This window comes from Capra hircus, chromosome 21, assembly GCF_001704415.2.
Source record: "Capra hircus breed San Clemente chromosome 21, ASM170441v1, whole genome shotgun sequence".
Lineage (NCBI taxonomy): Eukaryota > Metazoa > Chordata > Mammalia > Artiodactyla > Bovidae > Capra > Capra hircus.
Window position 1 is genome coordinate 65,747,224 of NC_030828.1, and position 12,652 is coordinate 65,759,875.

At 62.6% G+C, this 12,652-nt stretch overlaps 1 protein-coding gene and 1 long non-coding RNA gene across 2 annotated transcripts; one reads left to right on the plus strand and one right to left on the minus strand.

The window, feature by feature from the left end:
• On the minus strand, positions 1,050–5,110 carry LOC102169338. The gene is made up of 7 exons (XR_001919828.1): positions 5,090–5,110; positions 4,130–5,005; positions 3,807–3,991; positions 3,195–3,378; positions 2,911–3,052; positions 1,434–2,202; positions 1,050–1,164 (listed from the first exon to the last, which is right to left on the minus strand). It is a non-coding gene; the product is annotated as a basic proline-rich protein (long non-coding RNA).
• On the plus strand, positions 5,045–6,990 carry DIO3 (deiodinase, iodothyronine, type III). Its single transcript, XM_005709569.2, has one exon. It carries the CDS (start codon positions 5,109–5,111, stop codon positions 5,538–5,540), a length of 432 nt encoding a protein of 143 aa, XP_005709626.3. The 5' UTR covers positions 5,045–5,108; the 3' UTR covers positions 5,541–6,990.

A 12,652-nucleotide genomic window follows, 5' to 3' on the forward strand; every position in this document is an offset into this window, starting at 1 on the left:
CTGCAGGGGCCCAGTCTGGCACCAGGAGGCTTGCAGAATGCTTAGTTGTGTCTGCGCTCAGGGCAGGAGCAAGTCAGAGCCAGGCTGGGTCTGAGAGGTAGGACTGGGCCCACATACAAGGCCCCAGAGCTGGGGCCAGAAAGGGGCAGGCGAAAGACAGGCCGGGAGCAGGTTCCATCGAGCAGGGGGCTGTCGACAGCCCCAGAGCATACTGAGACCCCAGCCCCAGAGCAGCATCCAGGGAAGGACCTATAGGCCCTCCTTGAATCTTCTGGGATCGTGGAGGCGTAGCACAGGAAAGGCGTGGAAAGCAGCCACCCAATCCCCATGCAATGTATGATGAGGCCAGAGGGAGGGCGGGACACGCCCAGGTCACCCACTAGGTAGCCAGGGCCTCACCTCCAGGCCTTCCCCTCTCTTTGGCCGGGAGCCTCAGACCTCCCCCGGCTCAGGAATGCTGCCAACACCAGCTCCATGCAGGCCCGGAGGCCCCAACAAGCTCTCCTGGCCGAGCTCCCAGGCGGCCAACCACCCCAGAGCCTCGCCGGCAGCTCCCGGGAGGGTGCCCGGCCAGAGCATGTCCTGTGAAGATGGACAGAGACCTGCTGGGCCAAGGACACCTCTAAAACCCCTAAGCCCGGAGACCGCTGAGCCCGCAGCCACCGCCCACCAGCGGCGCATCCACCCTGTTGAGCCGAACCGAGCGGGAGTTGGAAGAGGTCGAGTCAGAAAGAAGAAACGGTCCTTGAAGCAAAAGCAAAGGGTGAGCCCTGCCCCCCGATGGGGCTCTCGGGTCCCTGAGAGGACTCCCAGGAGGGTCAGCAGCCAGGGGGATGCGGTGGGGGTGGATTCACCAGACACTCTACCCGAAGGGGAGCTCCCAGGGACTGTGTGCTCTCCCGCCCAGTCCCAGGTCCTTGAAGACCTCAGTCTGCCCGGCCGCGGACACACCCTACCTCGCTTAGGGCTGTCCACCATCGTGCAGAAGGACAGGATGAAATGTTTGGAAGTTAGATGTTTCCAATGAGTCCACACTGCATTCGGGAAGGTGGTTTCACAAAGCTTTATTGGATTCCTTGGGGACGCAGGGGGGTGGGGGGCAGGATCGTAGCTGCAGAGGATCCTGGCTGGGCCGGCCTGGGAGAGGCAGGGTCTGGGCAGCAGCTGACAAGAGAACAGTGGTGAGAGGTGCCCGGGCCTCTGCCACAAGGAGGGAGACGGTGGGGGTGGGGCAGGCTGGACCCAGGGGGAGGTGCAGGCCAAGGAGAAGGCCCCCGGGTCCCAGGGGAGGGAGGAGGCAGAGGGAACAGCATGCACGGAGGCTCAGAGGCAAGAGAGCGGCTGGGATTCCCCCAGGGCCCCAGGAGGCCTGGGGAGGGGGCTGGGGAGAGGGAGCGCTGAGGCCTCTGGGCAAGCTCACGGCCAGGACACACCTGTTGCTCTTCGACATGCTTGGCCAGGTGTGCTAGCTGCCCCTGCTCCCCGCTGAAGCCCCAGGGGGGCCCTCCTGCAGGGGGGCCCCTGAGCGCCCCACGGGGAGTCTCAGCATCCATCTATCTGGCAGCTGGGAGCTTCATTACCTGGAGGGAGACACAGGCCAGGAGGCCCCTCTCCCGCCACCCACACAGGGCAGTATGGGGGAGGGGCCAGAGAGGATGGTCTGGGGAGCAAGGTTTCTGGGGAGCAGTGACGCCCTCCCTGCTCTACCCAGGGGCCCCAGCCACCTGCCCAACCCCCTCCCCCAATCCAAGTTGCTCCTGGACACCCAGGAGACCCAGGCCAACTTGTCCTTCCCTTTCTTTCCCCGGCCCGCCCCCTGCTGGAGCTGCCGCAGGGCAGGCAGGAAGGAAGGAGGCGGTCGGCCCAGCCAGCCCACTGGCGTGGGCACAGCCCAGGCTCCAACTCTGGTCCCCCAGGGCCTGAGGCCTGGATCTTCCAGGTCCCAGGTAAGACTTGGCCTCAGGTGAGGGCAAGTCAGGACAAGACGTGGGCAGCTGGGAGGAAGCGGCCTGGGGAGGCGGGGAAGGGGGCAGGGGCTGCTTGGGAGGGAAAAGGGTTTAGGAGGCGGAAGAGAGGGAGGGAGGGCCGGGCAGAGACAGAGAAGCAAGAGTCTCTGCACGGGGCCTGCGTCCCAAAGGCCACTTGGAGCTCGGACTGTCCTCACCTGCACAAGGGGCTGTGGGAGCCGGATGGTCGGATGTCCTGGAATCCCAAAACGCGGGGTGGAGCCGGCTGGCCCGAGGAACAGGAGCAGATCCGCCAGGACGCCGACAGTCCTGAGGCCAAGCACAGCTCACCCGAGCCTCCCTGGGGCCAGAGGGCCTATGGGCCAGTGGTCTCCCTGGGCTGCCCCCAGAGGCTCCGGAGGGAACCAGGCTTACCTGTGCTCCAGGCCACTCCTTCCCCACACCCCTGCCACCACCACCTCATCCCAGGCGGCGCCAAAGGCCCTCCCAGCCAGGCGATGTCCCTGTGGCCTGGGGCAGCAGCGTCGGCTTTTTGATTTTTTGAGACTAAATGTGGGAAGGGGGTAGGGAGGACAGCCCCATGGCCCTGGCCCGGTTCCTGTGTATGTGCGGTGGGGACAGGGCACAGGTCTGAGACTGCCACCTCCCAGAAATTAAGGAATCAGGACTGGAGAGTCTGTCCAACAAAAGTTGGGACTCCCATGACCCCTGCCCAGGAGCGGGCAAACTCAGGGCCCCAGAACGTCCTTCAGAGACTAGCCAAGTAGAAAGCTTCTCTTCTCTTCTCCCCTCCAGCCACGACCCCGACTCCCCGGCCCAGCAAAAAATAAGTCAAGGAACCACCGATTCGCCAGCTCAGAGATGCTCTGCGGGGGGTGGGGGAGCATGCAAGGGGGACTCCCCCAATCCAGGTTTGGGGATCAGGAAGAATCCTCTAACTCACCTAAAGACCCCTGCCCACGGTGCTGATGGGCAGTGCCGGGGGCGTGAACAGCGGGGACCGGGATGAGGCGGCCTTTCCTCTGGGTGGGAAGTTCCCGGGCTCTGCAGCACCCAACGCCGCCGCCCCAGGCGGCATCGCCTGGCTGGGAGAAAGAGAAAAGGGTCTACCTTCAGGGCCCTGGCCTGCCTTCCACTCCGGGTCTCGACCTGCCGGAGCCGCGGTCCCAGGTGGGAGTTTGCAGGGCAGAGGGTCCCGCCAGGGTCGCGAAAACCGGAGAAGAGGACCTCTGCCCGAGACGCGCATCTCTCTCCGCGCCCGCTGGGGCCCGCCGGGTCCTGGGTTGGGGCTCGGTGCCCTAGGTTGACTCCCAGAGACTTGTTCCCTAGCCGCCGCCGCCGCCGCCGCCGAGAGCGGTGCCCTCGCCGGATCCGGATCAGCGAGCTTCCACCTCTGCCCAGGATGCGAGCGCTGTGTCCGTCCCAGGAAGAAGTTAGGCGGCCGGTCCCCGGGCGGGTAGCGAGCGCACGGGACGCCGGCGGTGGCGGCGCCGGACTCGGGCTCAGCCACCGCCGCCCCAGACGAGTCCACGCGACCGCGAGAGCGTCCCAGGCGGGCTGGACTCCCCCGGCGTCAAGATCGCTCCCGACCCGGTTCAGGCCTCGCCCCGGGGGTCAAGGAGGCCCGAGACGAGGCGACCTGGCTCCCAGCTTCGGGGACCCCCCAGGTCAAGGTACTCCGCGCCCCGCCGCCCCAAGTCGCCGGCCCCGCGCCGCGCGCAGCGAGTCATCAGAGGATCTCGGACGCGGCGGCAGAGCCGACCAGGGCCCCCATGGAGTTGGGGAGTTACCCCGCACCCCTAACAGCCTCCACACACATTCCCCGTTGAGAGTACGCACTTCCCCGCGTCCCAGCGTCTCCGCGGTGAGTCGAGCCGCAGCGCTCTGGGTCGGTGAAGGTGGCTCAGCGCGGGCGCTCCAGTCCCGACGTTCCCGGGGCAGAGAGCGACGTCCGGGGACGCACGGGACGGGTGCGCCCAGCGGCCGGGGCTGCGCCGGCCGAGGCGAGCGGCGAGAGGGGAGCGCTCCGGCGTTCAGGCAACAGCTACCCCTAGTGGGAGAGCCGCCCGGGGCCGCCGCCGCCCCGCGCCCGCCGCCCCGCGCCCGCCGCGCCCAGCGCCCAGAGCGCTCCCAGCTCTGCTGGGGCGCAAGGACGGCGCTGCCTTCCCCGGGCCTCCGCGTTTCTGACGCCGGTCGCCAACCCGCCCGCTAGCCCTGCCCTCCGCACCTCCCCGCCGGGAACCGGAGGCCGCTGACCCGAGAGCTGCGGCGCAGAGCTGGGGCGCTATGGGACGGGGCGGGCACGGCCCGCGCGGCGCGCGGCGGCCTCGGGCGATGGCGGGGGGCGCCGAGCGCGGTGTGCGTGGCGGGGCGGTGCGGGGGGCGGCCGTGTGCGAGGCGCGAGTGTGAGCGCGCGCGGGAGGCGGGCGGGCTCCGGGAGGCGAGCGGCGCCCGCGGGCGAACGCGGCAAGCGGCGGGGGCCCAAAGTTGCCTCCTTGCGGGCCGGCGTCCCCGGCGGGGCGGGAGCCGGGACCAGCGAAGCGGCGGCCGCCGACCCAGGCTCCGGCGGCACCTGGGCAGCGGCCCCGCACGAGCAGCAGCGGCGGGGGCGGCGTTGGCGGCGGCGCGCGGGAAGCGAACCGGAGCTCCGGCGCGGCGCGGCTGTCCGCCGGGGATCTCCGCTCAGGTGCGCGGCGAGGGGCGCGCGCGGGCCGGGGCCGGGACGCCGGGATCGGGGCCAGCTTGGTGCCTGCGCTAGCCGGAGGACCTCCGCCGCGGACTCCCGGGTCCCTGGTCCAGCTGTCTGACCCGCGCCGCCGCCGAGGTCTTGATCGCCCGTCCGGGCGAGCGGGCTTCGGGGCCCAGCCCCGCCCCTCTGGCCTCCGGGCCGGGCCGCCCCGCCTTCCAGCCGCTGGTGCTCGCCCTCGGCCGGTGATTTCTAAGGCCCTGGCCGCGCCGCGGGGTGATCCCTTCGGGCTCAAGTTGCAAGGGGGCGGGTCCCGGCCGGAGGTGGAGTCTCCCGCCAATTGACGCCTCGGCTATAAATTGAGCTCTCTGCACAGCCGAAGTCCAGATGCCTCGCCAGGCCGCCCCGCGGTGGGTGGTGGGGAAGGTCGGGGGGCTTTGGGGGGCGCCGCCACCATGCTGCGCTCCCTGCTGCTTCACTCCCTGAGGCTCTGCGCCCAGACGGCCTCGTGCCTCGTGCTCTTCCCGCGCTTCCTGGGCACGGCCTTCATGCTCTGGCTTCTAGACTTCCTCTGCATCCGCAAGCATTTACTGGGCCGTCGACGCCGTGGTCAGCCGGAAATCGAAGTGGAGCTCAACAGCGACGGCGAAGAGGTGCCCCCCGACGACCCGCCTGTCTGCGTGTCCGATGACAACCGCCTGTGCACCTTGGCGTCGCTGAGGGCCGTCTGGCACGGCCAGAAGTTGGATTTCTTCAAGCAGGCGCATGAAGGGGGGCCGGCGCCTAACTCTGAGGTGGTCCTGCCCGACGGCTTCCAGAACCAGCACATCCTCGACTACGCCCGAGGAAACCGCCCGCTGGTGCTCAACTTCGGTAGCTGCACCTGACCACCGTTCATGGCGCGCATGAGCGCCTTCCAGCGCCTGGTCACCAAGTATCAGCGCGACGTCGACTTCCTCATCATCTACATCGAGGAAGCGCACCCTTCCGACGGCTGGGTCACCACAGACTCTCCCTACAGCATCCCGCAGCACCGAAGCCTGGAGGACCGGGTCAGCGCCGCGCGCGTGCTGCAGCAAGGGGCTCCGGAATGCGCTCTCGTGCTCGACACGATGACCAACTCCAGCAGCTCGGCCTACGGCGCCTACTTCGAGCGTCTCTACATCATCCAGAGTGGCACCATTATGTACCAGGGCGGCCGCGGCCCCGACGGCTACCAGGTCTCCGAGCTGCGCACCTGGCTGGAGCGCTATGATGAGCAGCTGCACGGCCCGCAGCCCCGTCGAGTGTAAACAACCGATGGACACGTGACTGAACTTGGCGGGCCATGCCTTCGAGCCTTCGAAGCCCACGTGCAAACAACTCCCAGACAGGCTTGGAGTGGGCCCAGTGACACAGCTGAGCTGAGCCATGCATCGCCGTCTGAGTCTGCCCTCTCAGCCAAGCCACCTGAAGGCTCCCTTCCACCTCCCGAGACTCTGCTTTCGACTGTCCCTCGCCTGTACTTGCTTGGCTTGTTCTAAATCCCCTTCTGAGGGTGGAGGCAGCGCCGCCCTTGCCTGTGTGCCCCTGGACTTGTGCTCGCAGAGGCCCCCTGCCACGGCTCTCACACGCCCTCCCCAGAAGAGAAGAGCCAGCGTGCCTTTAAGCAGGCGCGCTGGCCCGGCGCAAAGAGATTTAGGCTGCGCCCGCGCGCCCTGGGCGCAGCTGGGTTCCAGCAGCGCGAGCCGCTCGCCTTAGTTGCCTGGCACCCACACCTGTCGCGCGCGCCCACGCACGCGCGCGGGGAAGGGACACCCTGCTGCTTTCTGTGTCTGTGTCTCGTTGCTGCCTTGGGGGAGGATGCTTGGGGTGGGGAAGGGTGGGCAGGGTTATTTCCCCCTCTTAGTTTGGGTGCTTACGAGCCCCACTGCTGATGACGAGCTGTCTCTAACTGGCCTCGACCACGAGCTGGTTCTGATTTGCAGGAGGCTCGCAGCAGCACCTAAGACAAGAGGGGAAAGTGCTCTGGATTTCCATGAGGAAACCACATCAACGGGGTGGGAGAGGGAGGTTGAGGGACTGCTTAGGGACAAAGACAGACCGCTTAGGAGGCGGGGTTCGCGGCTCCCGGGGCAGAGGGAAGGGGCCGGGGCTCCTGCGACCCGGGGTTCGAGTGGCGGAGTCCGGAGAATAAAGATGAGGGGCGAGCCTGGGAACCCCGAAAGAGGGGTCTCCCAGACAGAGCTGCTGACTGCGGGGCCGGAAGTGGGGGGGCCCTGGTGTGAAGGCTATTTAGTGAGTGTTTTGCTGGAAACGTTCCCTGTATATAAACTTCTTTTACACTACAATAATAAAGGCTTGAAGTAAATTGCTTTCGGGTTGCCTTTGGTCCCTTTATTTTTTTCTTCCCTCTGAATAGCGGCAAGAATTAAACACAAATCTCTCCCTCGCGTCCCCATAGTGACCCTAGGGGGAAGGGTGGAGAGAAAGAACCTCCGCCAGCGGGGGTGCTGGAGGGGAATGAAGAAGGAAAGGGGGTCTGTGCCGACGCCCGGGATGAGCACAGGCCCGGGGTGGGGGACCCGAGGTGGTGGGAAGAGCGGAGATGCGGAGCCCGGCGGGGTCCCCAGGGAGGCGGGAGAGGCGGCGAGGCCCGCACTTGCTGCCGCGCGCGCGCGCGTGCGCGCGCGCACGCAAGCTGTGACAGCTGACCCTGCAGCCGCCCATCTAACTTCTCCCGGCGACCGTCGGTGTGGAGGCGGGGGATACGGAGCGAGGCAGGGCCCGGGGGCTTTGGACCAGGTTGGGCTGGTCTCACGCCCACCACGGGCGCTTCAGCACACCTGGCTCCTCCCTAAGCCACTTCCAGCACCTCCTTGCTCCCTCGCGCGCTCCTCAAACCCGCAAAATCGTCTCCCCCACCCCTCCGATCCCCGCCGGTCTGCTGTGGGGGTCCCCCCAGCAGGCGCCATGGAAAAGCGCAAGGTGGGGGAGGGCGGGGAGACCGGGGAAGGAGAGGCGGCCTGCAGCGCCATCACTCCAGCAGCAGCTCCTACCGCGGGGCGGGGGTGGCTGGAGGCCGCCCCCCCGCCCAGAACACCCCCTCCTCCGCTTCCCCAAGTTCGAGCCAAACCTCATCACCACCCCTCCAAGGCGCTCAGGGCTGGGAAGCGGAGGAGAGCGAGGTGGCCGAGCCGAGAGAGACGAAAGAGGGATGGCGGTGGCCGGCACCCAGGCTGGGAGAGGCGGGGGTCTTGGCGTTTGGCACAGAGGCCCCCCGCCCCCCTCATTCCGGGCCAGGCGCCCCCTCGCAGTCCCTGCCCCCAGCCACCCACGCACCCCCCGCTCGCGTGTTGCTCGCTAGGTGAGGACGATGCCGGGAGCGCGAGGTTAGCTGGTCTCCACCTCCAAGTGCCGGTGACGCCTTGAGCAGAACAGTGGGTTGGGGGGCGGGAGAAACAGAGAAAGGAGAGCTGAGGCGGGAGCCCGGGGACCAGGAATCGGGGGAGCCGAGCCGCCGCACTTCCTCACCCCGGAGACCCAGGACAGTCCCGAGCCCGGGATGGGGAGGCGGGGATGGGCGGGGGGCGGTTTCTGTGAGCGCCTGGGTCAAAGTGCGCGCGCATGTGAAGGGGGAGCCGGGGCAGGTCGGGGCGGGGGGCGGGGTGGTCTGCGGGACCGAGGGTCCAAGCAGGCTGGCGGCAGGACGGAGCCCCAGCTCCACCTACGCCGCCTCCAGTCCCGCGCCCAGCCCCCACGCCGCTTCTCCGTGAAACTTTCTGAAACTGACGCCTTGAGCTGGGATTTTTTTTTTTTTTTGCTTTAAAAGTATTTACATTGAAAAAGCTACTTTTAAGAAACAAGAAGAAATTGGCACAGATGGTGTTTCTGCATCTCCTCCCATCCCCCTCCTCCCGCGCTCTTCGTCTCACCCCGAAACTTCCAAGATGAATACTGAGCCAGCGGCGGGGTTGCCGGGTGAACTCCGGCGCGCACAGCCGGGAGGAAGCGCAGGGAGACCCCGGACGGCGCGGAGCCGCCGCAAGGCCACCCCCGGGGGCCGGAGTCGCTGCCGGTCCCAGTCCTCCACCTGGGGGTCTAGTTGGAGGCGCTGCGCGCTCCCCTCCGAGCCTCCTCCGGCTTCTGGCACCAAAACCCCGAGCGCGCGGCGCTGGGACCTGCGGCTCCTGCCTCGGCCCGCGCGGCCTGGCGCGCCCGCCTCTCCTGGGCGCCCCAGCGTCCACCCCTTCCTCCTTTCTCTTTTCTCTGGCCTCCCTGTCTCCCTTCCTCCCCCTCATCTTTCCGTTTCTTTCTCGCTCTTCCCTTCCCTCCTTTTCTGGTTCCTTTCTTTTCTCCCATTTCCTTTAAAATCTCCCCTTACAAAAAGAACGCGCGCTCATTGCCAAAAACAGAGAAGTCCTGAGACAGCCAACCCTAGGTAACCTCTCGGTGTGTGCACTTTCTCACTTGCCTCTCCCATTCACCCACCCTTGTAAAGCCAGCGAAGGATTATTCTTCTATAGGCTGCCATTAACTTTTGACACCCTGGCACCTCTCTCTCCACGATCCCTGCCCCTTTCCACGTCAGTAAATGCGTATTGGGTGACCTCAGGCCAAGGATGGCTCCATGGGTGCCCCAGGTGTCAGGGATATTGTTTCATTTTATAAACATTCTTCATGAGGTGCTCAGGGCTCTACACCCCTCTGCCCCATAAGCACATTTCTTAGAGTGAAATTGCTAGACACACGCACGTCTGTTCTGTTTTGCCACATTTTGCTAAACTGCCTTCCCGAAAACCTATTTGATTTTATTGTTTTGTATTTTCCCAGTGCTCTCTCTCTCTTCCTTATTTTGAACTGAAAACTATGAAGATAAGACATAAATGCATTTTCAATATTAAATTTTAAATACAGGGGGACACAGAGCACAAAGTGTCAGGCTTGCTTAGAGCAAGCGGTCTCACACTGCATTTCAGATCCCAGCAGCGGCTCATGAAATCAACTTACCAGATCAAGTCAGGCATCCTGAAGAACTGAAATGGAAGACACGCAATGTAAATACCCACATTCACGTCATCTAAGTTAACTGTGGCTTCCTGAAACCTTTGTGCGTGTGCGTGTGCGTGTGCGTGTGCGTGTGTGCACGCGCGTACAGACAGGCACCTGCAGAGTGGCTGGTGTGAAGTGTGGCTCTCCTGAGGGATCCAGAATGTTTGGAAAGGTTCGACAGCCACCCCCAAGCGCCCCAGGCCCTCCTCCTCGGGACCGCCCCTGTGGACTGTTTCGTGTGCCTCCTTCCAGTCTCCACTTCACCTGCTGACGGCCCTAGCCAAGCACGTCCTCAGCTCTAGTCTCCACAGCGCTGTCATCAAGATCACGCTGCGGCGTGTTCGGTGATCACCCCACCCGCCCCCACAGTTTCCATGCCATTTCCTATCCTGGCATCCTCGGCCTGGCCATCCGTCTAGTCTGAGCAGGTCTCTGCCTGCAGAGTAACTGGTGCCAGGCACCGTCCGGATGTCTGAGTGCCCCCCTTCCCGCCCCCAGAAGGAACTCATCTCTGCCTTCAAGGAATGCTCAGAGGAGTGGGGAGGAGGGGAAGGAGACAGTCATCTAACCATCACCAGCCTCCTCATCATTAGTACTTTCAAGGCCCATGTCAGCTTAGCTTACCGTTTAGCCCTAAGCAGTGGGGGGGGGGGGCGGCCATGATAAGAGTTCTAGAGGGTCTTACTTACTCCCTTGAAGACACAAATGCCTCCTCCAGGAAGACAAGGAAGGAAGGACATCCTTGGTGGAGGGTACTGCCAGTGCAGAGCCACGCAGGCCTAAAAAGTGCAAATTGTGTTCAGAACACAATACCTCTTGGTATTTACTGGACGGAAATAAACTGTTGGGCAAAGTGCTAGGTAAGTACCAACAGGTCCATGGCTTCCTGTTTATATTGCCCAGGCATCCATCTGCAGAGAAGTGACCTTCCCAGAGGTGGGACTACCCACATGTACCACAGGGAGAAGTGACATCTGTGTGTTTGATCTAGGGGCCAGGCACTGGGCTAAGGGCTTCATCAGAATTATTTGCTCTGGTCATCCTCATCTCCCTCTTTAAAAAAGAATATTTATTTATTGGGCGATGCTGGGTCTTCGTTGCCCTGTGGCTTTTCTCTAGTTGCAGAGAGCAGGGCTCCTCGCTAGTTGCAGGGGCTGCTGCGGCGGACTCTCTTGTTGCAGAGCACACGCTCTAGGGTGCTCAGGCTCCCATAGTTACGGCTCCCAGGCTCTAGAGCACAGGCTCAGGAGTTGTTCAGTCATTACCCCATTTCAGTGATGGAGACATTGAGACTTGGCATGGGTGAAGCAGGTTGGCCCAGTGTGTTATGCGCTGAATTGTGTCGACCACCGAAAGTCATATGCTCAAGTCCTGGCCCTAGTCCCTCAGAATGTGACCTTATTTGAAGACAGGATCTTTAAAGAGGTTATAAGTGAGTATGGGCTTCCCTGGTGGCTCAAACAGTAAAGAATCCACCTGCAACATAGGAGACCCGGGTTTAATCCCTGGGTCGGGGAGATCCCCTGGAGAAGAAAATGGCAACCTGCTCCGGTATTCTTGCCTGGAGAATCCCATGGACAGAGGAGCCTGGCGGGCTACAGGCCATGGGGCTGCAAAGAGTCAGACATGGCTGAGCGACTTACACTGACTCAAGTTAGCACGGGGTCATTGGGGTGGGCCCTCTTCCGATCTGACCGGTGTCCTTATGAGAAGAGGAAGTCGGGACACAGACACGCCCAGAGGGACGACCACGTGAGGATGGAGAAAGATGTCCATCATAAAGCCGAGAAGAGAGGCCTCAGGAGAAACCAGCTCAGCTGAGAACCTTCGTCTCAGACTGACAGCCTTCAGAACTGTCAGGAGCAGAGATTCCTGCCATTTAAAGCCTTCAGTCTTCGGTGCTTGGTGATAGCGGCCCTAGACGTGAGAGACAGGGCTGTGGACTGGAAAGCAGCTTTCACCACCGGCCTCCCTCACCCTGGGGTCTAACGTCAGGCTGTACAGAGTCTCTCTCAGTGGCTAAATGATCCAAGACCTTGACCCTCCCCACGCAGACCGTTTCTTCCCTCTGCAGCGACAGGAACACGATGCTCTTATAGGACAGTGGGTCTGAATTGGGCTCTTTTTTTTTTTAATATCTGCAGAGAAACACACACATGCAGCTCTGGAAAAATCTCCCCCGAGGAATTCACAGTAGCTGTCTCTGTGTGGGCGAGATTATGAGTGTTTTCTTACTTTCTTCTTGGTGCTTGTCTGGAGCCTGTGATTTTTCTGTAGTGAACATGTATTGCTCTTATGACAGAAAAATAGGGTTTAAAACAGCAAAAACAGTGGCTGTAGCGAGGAGGAACCCAGAGATCAGGGCAGAGAGGGGTTCTGGGTGGAGATGGGGAGTCCTGGACCAGACCCAGGGGTGGGAGGTGGGGACGCTGGGAGGGTTTGGTGTGGGGTGGTGCTGAGAAAACAAACATTTGAAAGGGAGAAAGGGAATGGGGTTGCTGAATAAAGGACATCAGTTAATTTGAATTTCAGGCAAGCAACAAATAATGTTTTAGTAAAAGTATGTACCAAATAATGCATGGATATACTTATACTAAAAAATATTATTCATTGTTTATCTGAAGTTCAAATTTAACTGGACATCCTAGGTTGTTTGTTTTTCTAAATTTGACGGTCTTGGGACTTCCTCCGTGGTCCACTGGTTAAAATTTCATGGCCGCGATGCAGAGGGCGTGGGTTCTAAGATCCTGTATGTGGCACGATGCAGCCAAATCATCATTTTTAGGACTTCCCTGTTGGTCCGCCTGCCATTGCAGAGGACACGGGTTCAGTCCCTGGTCTGGGAAGATCCCACATGCCGTGGGGCTGCTAAGCCCGTGTGCCACAAGGACTGAAGCCTGTGGGCTGCAACTACTGAAGCCCAAGCACCCTAGGGCCCTTGTTCCACAACCAGAGAACCGCCTGCAGT

Excerpts from the sequence above, each read along its gene's own strand:
- DIO3 (XM_005709569.2), top strand. The coding sequence starts at position 5,109 with ATGCTGCGCTCCCTGCTGCTTCACTCCCTGAGGCTCTGCGCCCAGACG.